The following is an 11,064-nucleotide window of genomic DNA, read 5'->3' as shown; positions in this document are numbered from 1 at the left end:
ATATATATATATATATATATAGCACCATTAATCATGCATTATGTATGTCCTGTTTCCGCCCTGAAACCCAAGTTTGAAATGTACATACTTTTTCATTCGGAGAACGACTTTGTTATTTCTGTTTAGGTCGTTGGATTTGATGCATCCACCACAGTGGAAGAATTTCTGAACACCTTGAACCAGGATACGGGAATGAGGAAGCCAGCCCAGTCTGGATTTGCCTTGTTCACCGATGATCCTTCTGGCAGGGATTTAGAGCATTGTCTTCAAGGAAACATCAAGGTAAAACCAAGTCCCTTTAAGGAGGCACACCCAGCAAGCGACAAAGAAGCTATTATTTGCTATTTGCAACAAATTTAATTCAGGAGTTTTTAAAAATATTTAAGCAATCTAATCTTCACAGTAAAACAAATTTGCGGGACTTTTGTTGAAGCCATAGAATTCTTAATATGCAATCTGCACACACACACACACACACACACACACACACACGCACACGTTAAATAGAGGGAATGGATTAATAATAGTAATAGTACCCTACGTATTAGGGTAATATGGGTGGAAGTGTGGAAACTCTAATCAAATGGCTTTCCATTTTATTCATCTACTCAGCAATATTTATTGTGTCCCAGGAGCTGGACTGGATCCTGTGGGAATACAAAGGATTAGAAATAGTCCCTGCCCACAGCACACTTATAATTTGCTTGGAGAAGAGCAGCCTTATACACTGTAACTTTGGAGTCGGAGTGATCAGTGTAAGAGTGCTGTGAGCGTTCCACTAAGCGGAGAGGTTAAGCTCAGCATTGGAAATGAGGGAAGATCTGAACTGGGCTTTGAAGGAGGGGTAGAAAATGGACCTGTGGGAATAAAGAAGGGATTCCAGATTTAAGGAAAATCATGGGCAAAGACAGAATTAGAAGACTTTTAAACAGTCTTTTCTGGGTCTTAGTAAAATAACTTTAATAAAGTTTCTAGTTATGGCAACAATTAGAAATACAGAATTACAGAACCGGAAGGAACTTGAGAGAAACAAAAATTGGCAAATGAGGAAACTGAGGCCCAGAGGGGGAAATGATTTACCCCAAATCAAACAGCTAGAGCTGGGTCTGGACCTTTTCCTTACTTTATATGGTCTTTGATTGCTGTTGGGAAAAGTTTTCTGGGATTTGGAGATGACAGAATTGGGGCAGAGTAGGGGAAGAACTAGATTTATAAATAATAGCTCACAAGTTTAGAGTATATGCAACATCAGTAACTCACAAAGCCTGTTCCACTCGCAAAACAGCCTGTAGAGGCTCTATAGGGTTCTATAGAATACTGTTACTGTTTATACTTAGTCCAGTAGGCATGTTGGTTAATAGATAGAGTTTCCCCTTCATCCCTTTGCCTATATTCCTACTGCATATTGAGAACTCTAGATGAATGAATGTCTTATTTCTCCTCAGCCCCAACTATATCCTGTTCAGTTCAATAAATCCAAATGAAAATTTTGAGACAGTCATTCCTAGAACACTCTTGTTAATAAATTAGTCAAGCCCTAACCGGTTTGGCTCAGTGGATAGAGCATCAGCCTGTGGACTCAAGGGTCCCAGGTTCGATTCCGGTCAAGGGCATGTGCCTTGGTTGCGGGCACATCCCTAGTGGGGAGTGTTTAGGAGGCAGCTGATCGATGTTTCTTTCTCATCGATGTTTCTAACTCTCTATCCCTCTCAGTAAAATATATTTTAAAAAAATAAATAAATTAGTCAAGAAGCAAGCTAGTATTCTTGGCTGACTTGAGCTAAGTAAATATCAGGGGCTTTGTTGAATAACTGCTTACCACATCTTTTTAAAAACCTTTATTTATATTTCTGTAAATGGTCAGTTAAATAAACAAACATTTATTTGGTTCCTGAAGAATTTTTGTGCTTTCCCAATCAACGAATGTTAAGATTGCATTCCAGATTTCTTTGGTATGACTTCATGTATTCCAATCTTTATAAACTCAGAAGGTAGAAAAGTTGCTTCTTCAGTGACTAAGTCAAGAAAATATTTCTGGAATCCTCTTGTTTCCAATCTCATGCAGTCCTTCATTAAGATTCTTTTTTGAGTGAAAAATGCATTGCCACAGTCCAAAGTTAATGTGTGTCCAAAAGGATGTGAACCAAAGAGCGATTTATAATTAAATCCTAAACTCAAGAGCTGCACATGAGCTTGAAACAAAAAAGCTTTGGTTTTATCACATTCCTCGGAGGGTTTTTTTTCCAGCGTACAGACATGCGTGGCTTCAAGAGGTGCCAGTCCGAAAAGTATGATAAATCTCCATTTTTCACTTTTCTTCTAGATTTGTGACATTATTTCTAAGTGGGAACAGGCTTCCAAAGAACAGCAGCCTGGGAAATGGGAAGGTACGAGAACTGTTCGTCTAACTTATAAAAACAGGTGTGTAATACCATCGCCAGATGCCCAAGTAGGAGTATACACATCTTCACATCATGCACCTACAAGCTAACTTCCTACTGAAGAGCCTGAAAAGTTACATTTATCTGTATGTTTGTTCTATAGACAACTCTACCACAGGAAGAAACTTGCATAAAATTTTATTTCTAATTTTTGTCCTTTAATGTCATGAATAATTATATCTTATAAAAATACGCATTTGGACAAAGATTAGAAGAAAACTACAGGAAAAAAAATAGCTGCTGTCTTAGCATCGGGTGAATTTTTCACTTTTGAATTTTTCTTTGACACTATTATTATATTTTCCATAAAGACTAAATACTACAGATTTGTAGTAAGAAGAAATATTTCAGTTACCCAAGCCTTTAAAAGTGATATATTCATATTCATTCATTCTAATGCTTTCATATTCTCTCTCTCTTTCTCTCTGTATTAATTGAGGTTCAGCTACAAGCCAGGCACTTAGCTAGATGCTCCAGATAAAATAATAATGAGACCAGACACAAAAGTACCTGAACTTTTGGAAATCACAGGCTAGTGAGGAAGGCAGTTGTTAATCATATAATAACTCTAATGAACATATAATTACACATTAAGTTCCTTGAAAGAGAAGAGTGTGGTTCTGTGAAAGAGCATAACTAGAAGCCTGACATACACTGAAGACATCAGGAGGCTTTGAGAAAATGATGCTTATGTCAAAGTCAGAAGAGGGAGGGAGCATTAAAACAGGCAGAGAAGAATGTTCAAAAGCCTACAGTGGGAGGTATCTCAGGGTTTCAGAAATAGTTAAAAAGCCAGTGGGATTAGAGCATATACCTTCTCAACAGATACCATTTTAATATGCTTTGGCGTATGGTCAGAAACCAGGTTTTTTCTCTTTCTCTTTCTTTTTAAACATCATCTTTTCTTCCATATATCTGCAGAAAGTGGTACTTAATAAGCAGTGTACACTGATCAGGTCACATTAACTATACCAAAAAAAAGGAATCTGAAATATCAGACCACGAACCAGGTGGAATTATTAGTGTAGGATTGACTTCTTTCAGAGGCCTACCTTTGGAATGTAAGAAGTGAAGGCACTAATCTATGTATATAAAAGCCTAAGCGACCCTTCGACTGTTCGGTAGCTATGACGTGCACTGACCACCAGGGGGCAGATGCTTAACACACAGGCATGGAAACATGGAACAGACTGATGAATTTGAGAGGGGAGGAGAAAGGAGGGCTGGAAGAGATTAACCAAAGATCTTATATGCATACTAGAGACCCTTCGGGGATTGGGCTGAAACCAGCAGTCCAACATCCCCCGAGGGGTCCTGGATTGCGAGAGTGCGCAGGCCAGGCCGAGGTACCCCACTGATGCACAAACCCGTGCACTGGACCTCTAGTATAATATAAATAATGTACTAGCCTTTGATCCAGTCAGGATTTCTTTTTCTAATAACCCTCCCACAGAAATACCCACATGAGTGGGCACGAGTATTCCAGTATTCCCAAGTAGCTTCTTTGCCATATTTTTTAGAATAGTCAAAAATTAGTGTGTGTGTGGGCGGGGGGGCGGGGGCGGGCTGTGAAAGGAACAGTTAAATAAATGTGGTGCCTTCATATTTTGGACTTCGCTTATACATACGGTCAACACTAAAGGCCACGCACCGTGTGGACAGGCTCCTTTGACCTGGATAACGGTGGTTGTGAGCCATTGGAGCTTCTCTATTCAGGGGCCATGAGCAAGAGATCTGAGGACACAGATCTGACTGTTAAGCTTTGGTGTCTAAGGTTTAAAAGTCGTGCTTTTCTGGAGATAAACAAGATTACTGAGATAATGGAAATGAATGGGCTCTACTCCTGGAGGAGCCTGTTTCCACTGATGACAGCCTTTAGCTGTGGCCCTCGGGTGACTGGGAGAGCAGCAGGCCAGAAGACCTGGAGCTCCCAGGTGGCTGTTCTAGTTCTGTGATGGCTGGAGCAGTGATTCCCATCGTGTGGGCCCTGGCCCTGCGGCTCCAGCATCACGGAGCACATTAGAAACACAAATGATTAAGCCGACCCTCAGCCTTAAGGAGTCAGAGTCTCTGGAGTAAGACCCGGGAGCCCGAGTTTCCACGGTTCTGCAGGTGATTCTTGTGCAGGCTGGGTTTTGAGGAGCACTGAGGCGCAGGCCCTCCTCGCTGCCCCTGCCTCTGGATCTTACCTAGTAGCAGAGGGTGAGCCCCTCGACCTGCCCTGCGGTGATTCTTTATGTAGAAGAGGTTCCAGAATTCTCCTCTGGTTTTGTCGGCTCTAAATGGCATTACTTTCATGCCTAAAACTATTTCTAATAATGCATACTTTATGAGTGTTTATTAAATACATGCTAATTCTGCCTATGATGGCTACCGTTGGGACCAAAATTAAATTTGGTTGAAATGGAGAAAGGTGTTCTGGAAGTCACAGACAAGAATAATGCCCCAAGTCTAGTAAATACCACCAGAAAGGACAGAGAGAGTAACACATAATAAAGATTGCCTAAAAAAAAGGAAGAAAGAGAGAGAGAGAGAGAGAGAGAGAGAGAGAGAGAGAGAGAGAGAGAAAGAAAGAAAGAAAGAAAAAGAAAAGAAAAGAAAGAAACCTCATGACAGTAGCTTTGACATCAGAATAAAAGCAACTCAACCAAAAGTTTAATTTTTAACAGAAGTCTGAAATGGCTGGATAGCCACAGCTCTGAGAAAGTACTATGTTTCTAAATATGGCCTTGCTTTGCATGCATGTAGAAACAGCTTAGACAATGAGCCCTGATTTGCAGGGGCACAGTCAGGAGGGGAACCGCTGTGGCCTATCCTGCAGCCACGGACGAGGAGTCCTGCAACGAAAACTAAAATACCAGCTCCTTATCGTGGAGTTTTCATTTATATTTAGGAATGTGAGTTATGGACTTTTAATTGTTTTGTTTCGGAGGTTAAAGATGGAATGAATAGGTTTTAAGCTTGTTCTCAGAGATGACCATTTGTAAACTAATGTTTGAATTCTATTCATATTTAGCCTGCTTATTTCATTTGTTCCTCGTTGTGTACTTGACATTGTAAGGTCAAGGCATGTTTTTAGCCAAAGGAAACTGGCAAGGGTCCTCCCTAAGGACAGCTCCTCCTTACCCCCTCGTTGAAATCAAAGATCATTTTCAGTCGTCCTTTGTCCTTAGTATTTTCCGGAGCACAGCCTGACATTCCCATCTCTGCCACCCTTAGCTGATTCTCAGAGGCCCTACAGCCATTGGGCCTTAAGCCAAGAAGCATCTTGACAGGTCATCTAATTTAGCCCATTTTTTCTAGCTATGATAACACCACAAAAATTCCAGCATGAAGAGACTCTTGTCATTCTAAATACCTCTAGGGAAGAATGCTAATAATAATAATAACCAACATTTTTTGAGCATTTACCACACACTACTAGGCCCTGTGCTGAGCTCTTTTCATGTGTCATCTCATATAATCCTAACAGCACCCCCACGAAGTAGGTTTTATTATCATTTCCATCTTACAGGTCAGGAAACTGAAGCTCCGGAGAGTGAAGTCATTTGCCCAAGTCATTTGCTACAAAAACGGGGATTCTTTCAGGCTTTTTCCACAAATGATTCCCATATTTAGTAACTCCCACTCCCGTTCAGTTACCCATTCCTGCGGTAAACATCTGTTCGGCTTCTGGTGCATAGAATTTCCCTCCCCTGCCGTTTGTAGGGAGAGACGGACACCAAAGCTTAGCCGCGTGATTCATGCTGTCACAGGAACAGTGTGGCAGAGTCGTGAACATGGTCTCTGGAGAGACACTGCCTGGGTTACAATCCTGGTTCCCCTGCGTCCTGTGTGGCTTTGAGAAAGTCACTTACCATCTCTGTGCCTCAGATACCCTCTATGTGAAATGGAGCTGAAAACAGGACCTCCTCTAAGGTTGTCTCAAGAACTGAATGTCAGCGAGGATAAAGCTCCTGGATCAGGGTGGCCACACCGTTGATGCCCCATCCAGATCTCAGTATAACACACACCTGTGAAAGCTGTGGTGGGAACTAGGGGAAGGCTTCAGAGTGCTGCCTTCCGAGCAGGGACTTGCGTGGTGGCCATCGAGGCAGGAAGGGACAGGGAAGGGGGTCACGACCAGCTGCAGTTTTGGTAGAGTGTTATCAGCAGACTGCAGTGGATGGAGGCAGGGAGGGAGGCGGGAGTGAAGGCAGGCCCTCAGTAGGTTTACAAGGTGATGAGAGAAAAGGCAGTAGGAAATAAATGTTCTGAGGCATGAAATGGGGAGCTGGTTGGGCTGAGAGCTCTGATGAACCTGGAGCCGTGTACACAGGGCTAGTGGTCCTGGTCCACGCGGTGATGTGATCTCCATCCCACAGTATTCAGCTTCCTGGGTGTCAAGTGAGGAGGAGGAGGACATTGGAGATCCCCCTACTAGCTCGTCTGCACCCTGCCTGCTGGGACAGAGGCCCACTCTCTCTGCTCCAGGCCTTCGGGACTGGGCCCCTGGTCATCTTGGGAGAGACGCAGAGCACATTCTCCCGGCACCTTTCCCATTCAAGATCCGTGGATTTGAGTTTCTGGCTTGGTCATTTTTGTGACTCTGTAGTATCTCTCCATATTCTTTCCGAATTGCTATATAATTGTCGGAGCACAAACTGTTTCATCAGGAGCTTGAGCCTATGAGTCCTACATGTTGTATTTCTACATGTCTGGGATTGTTTTCCCTTATTTTGCTTATGGTGTGTTATCTTCCCTTCCCAGGTTCTATGTCATCTACATGCCAGAAATGATTGAAAATACATGCTAGCCCTTCTTGCCTATAGCCATTTGTACATTTGGTTCTCTTTTCCCCTCCTCACTGTTATACCAATTCATACTCTTATTAAGAACGTTCCAGTGGCAACACTTAGCTAAACCCTGGTAGATTATAGTGATGAATAAGACATACTTCTTAACTCTAGTGGAGACAATAAGCTATATACAAAAATCTTTGCATGCCAAAGAGGGAGAGCTCCCCCCCACAACTTTATTCTCTGTTTTATATCACTTTGCTAACATCATTTTGAATTTAGACTCTATCTCTATTACTCAGGCATACTCTCCTACCAGTTAACAATTTTTCATCATGCAGTTACTAATTAACATAGGGCCTAGGATTTATGTGTTCAAGAAACCGCTCTGAATGACTGCCCAGGACAGTGATTCTTACGCTGGGGTGGGTGGAAAGAATTTTCAGAATCACGGGGAAGGAGGGCTTTTCAAAGTACCCGCCGCCCATGCTTCCTCTGCGATGCTGACCTGCCGCCCTCTCAGTCCCTGCTGTTTGAGATAATTATTTCGAGAGATAGTGTGTTTGACGGCAGTGTGGCCCTCCCTCCAGTGTACAGGGAGAAAAAGGCTGAAAATTCAGTGAGAGCCAATGGGCACACACCTAACAGATGCTGGATCTAAATCTCTCTTCCTGCCACTATGTTGTCATGGCAATCTTAAAGGATGCAAGGTGCTGCTTGCCCACTCCACTGCCACCTTTACTGCACCCCATGCCTGACCGGCAGCCTGAAGCCAGAGCCCCAGAAATCTCACAGATAAGGGAACAGCATAGTGATAAAGAAAGAGGGTCACTGAATTGACGAAGAGCTAGGCAGACAAAAGCCATCTTGTATTTCAACAGCTGTTAATAACATGTAGCCTCTTGTTGAGCTACTAAAACTGCTTATGAATGTGGCCAAAAACAGAAAAAAAAAGCCAAAACATTTAAATGTACAAATATTATCTTTTTTTCAGTTTGATGTTGTTTTTGTATTGAAGCCTGCATTTCCTATTCCCTGGTGTGTCCAAGGTACTTAGGAAATATCACAAATGTTTTGAAAATTGGGTTTATACAGCCCATGGATGAAGGGTTCATTTCATTCCCCGAAAGAAAGGGCATATTTAATTTCACTCCGTGTCTTATTTCCTTCCTCAGTAACACTTCAGGATTTGGTATTTCGGGGCATAGAAAATAGCGTAAAATAACATAGAAGTGTCCCTCAACCTCCACCTTAGAGCAGTTTTCTCTTAGTTTGCTGCAAGCGTTGTAAAGAACAGAAACAGAAGCCATTAACAGATAGTAATGATCTAAGCTTATATCACGTAGAGAACTATGTTAGAACAACCTCCTTAATGAAAAATTTCCCTCTTTTTCTTTTTTCTTTTACAGACTGTATTTCTCCATGCAAGCTCGTGGGGAGACTGATAGAGAGAAGTTGCTGTTAATGTATCAGACAAACGACCAAATAATAAACGGACTTTTCCCTCTGAACAAGGACCTGGCGTTGGAAATGGCGGCTCTGTTAGCTCAGGTAACTTCTGGGGAACATAGAGTAACATTTCGTAAAGAAAGAACACTAATTTCAGCACTGATTTAAATGTGGTAAAACAGTGTACCTTTAGGAATTCTTTAAATTCATTTTGCTGTGATAAACACCTTAAAATTACAGGCATTTTAATTACAGTTTGGCTCCAGATTGCTGACAATTGCAGTGATGTGCAATGAGACAGTATTCCATAAAGGGAACCTAGTTGCTTAATTATCTTAAAGTAAACCACGAGGCTTTGCAGTTAATGCAGGAGTTTGGTGAGTGTAGAGCTGTGGGGCTAAGGACGCCATGCTGGCATCACCCCCTCAGCTCTAGGAATCAGTCTTGCTGATATTCTCTGTCTTTATTAGGAAACCCGGGGGCCGAGCGTTAATTGTTGTACGTAGTATCTGGTAAGGCCTGGTGTTGGTGGGGGCATAGTGGGCACGATTTACTTGTCAGTTATTCTCTACACATTATTGTGCTCATTCTGTGCCACACAGTTCACCAGCCTCAGAGCGGGGAGACACTAATCTTGGAGACACTGCCATAGGGTTCCCTAAAAGGCAAAGTTTCCTAGAACAACCTACCATTTTTATAACTATTGTTTGTCCAGCTGCCACATCTTTGGGGGTTAAATCCTGGTCTCGGGTTGCACAGGTAGCTGAGCTGAATACTACCTGGGGACAGGTGGGGACAACTAAAGCTTGCTGTGAGGAAACCGTGTACTGGTGTGAGGAAATTAGGAAGGATGCCTGGCCAGACAGGAGAGAGGGATGACAGCTGAACAGCAGAGTCCAGCTAAGGAACCAACAAATAAGAGACTGGGTCTAGGAACCTAGACAGTTATAAGAATAGACTGTAAGGATGAAGCTCCACTGAGGAATTTAGACAGTAACTGGTCAGAGTAAGAGCTAAATAAGGGAAGCCAAAGGGGTCAGTATCTCAGAGGCCGGGTTGTACTAACAGCTGACCTGGAGGCCAAGGACCTTTTGGAAATGGAGACCTGAGACTTTCTGCAAGCCCATCCCAGTCTTGTTGGAGCCCTCCATCTACTTGTTGGGGAGTGTTATAGATTTTATGTGAATGTTCTTCACCGGAATATCCCCACCCAATTCGCTCCTTGAGCCCTCCTTTGGTACCATATACTAGGCATTTGACTCCGTTTATCCCAAGTATTTGTTAATACTTCAGTCTCCCTATTAAACAGTTAACTCTAGGAGGATTAAACCTAGGCTCGACCTTTTTCTCTCTCACATCACTTAGCACAGCCCCTGACATGGTTTAGGTTTGGGTGAATGAATGGGTAGGTGAGTGGTTGGAGAGGTAGTTGGTAGTTGGATCGGTGGGCAAGCTATGGCATCTGTGTAGATAAAGATTAAAACGTATTTCATTTGGGGAGAAAGGGGCTCTATTCCCAGGAATACTACAATAATAAAATGAGGGGATGAATACAGTAACATGTATGGAGGAAATCTAGGAAGGAAGGAATGAGAATACAGTTCTTGCTCCCATTATATTCAGTAAAGACCTTTAAAAAGTTCGTAATACTTTTTTGAGATTTCCCTTAGCTTTATAACTTTTTTGACTTTCATTTTTAACTTCTATTATTATCAATTAAAATGGTACCTAAAAATGAAAATTTTTCCTGTGCTATAACAGGCAATAGTGGAGTGATGTGGTCTTTAGCAAATACTATTAGAGGGTGATATTAACCTAGCATGCTTAATGTAGATATAGAACTGAAATGTTTAAGTTATAGATTTTTTTCAAAATTAACATGCAAATGGATTTAGATTTTAATAATAATACATACATATGATTATGAATTCCATAATCACACAATCATGATAAGTAGATTTATACGTTATGTGTAATTATATGTTATTATATAATTATTAGGGGTCCAGTGCACAAAATTCGTGCACTGGGGGTTGGGGGGATCCCTCAGCCCAGCTTGCCCCTTCTCACATACTGGGAGCCCTCAGGGGATGTCCTAGTGATGGCTTAGGCCTGCTCCCTGCTCCCCTTGGGGAGCGGGCCTAAGCTGCAGTCTGGAGCTTTGTGGGAGGTGACGAGGCTGATCAGGGGAAGGCACCAGCCCCATCACCCCGTTGCTGCAGCCACTGCCAGTCACCGCAGCCAGCAAGGTTTTTTCATCAACACAGACTCCAGTCCCTTCACCATGAAAAAATGACAACTTTCTTTAGGCATTTTCAAGATGTGTCTTTCATATAATAATAATTTCTTTATTATTTTTTTATCCTCACCTGAGGATATGTTTCCATTGATTTTTA

General features: G+C 42.2%; 1 protein-coding gene across 1 annotated transcript in view; it reads left to right on the top strand.

Annotated features, from left to right (window-relative positions):
• The window catches only part of PLEKHH2 (pleckstrin homology, MyTH4 and FERM domain containing H2), a 64,932-nt gene that overhangs the window by 46,567 nt on the left and 7,301 nt on the right, over positions 1–11,064 (top strand). Inside the window, 3 exon segments of the mRNA XM_006778690.2 lie at positions 127–282; positions 2,324–2,421; positions 8,629–8,770. Of these exon segments, the coding sequence (XP_006778753.1) occupies positions 127–282; positions 2,324–2,421; positions 8,629–8,770 (396 nt within the window).

Source organism: Myotis davidii, unplaced genomic scaffold, assembly GCF_000327345.1.
Source record: "Myotis davidii unplaced genomic scaffold, ASM32734v1 scaffold6, whole genome shotgun sequence".
NCBI classification, from domain to species: domain Eukaryota; kingdom Metazoa; phylum Chordata; class Mammalia; order Chiroptera; family Vespertilionidae; genus Myotis; species Myotis davidii.
Note: the sequence above shows the minus strand (reverse complement) of the source record. Positions and strands in the feature narration are given on the sequence as shown.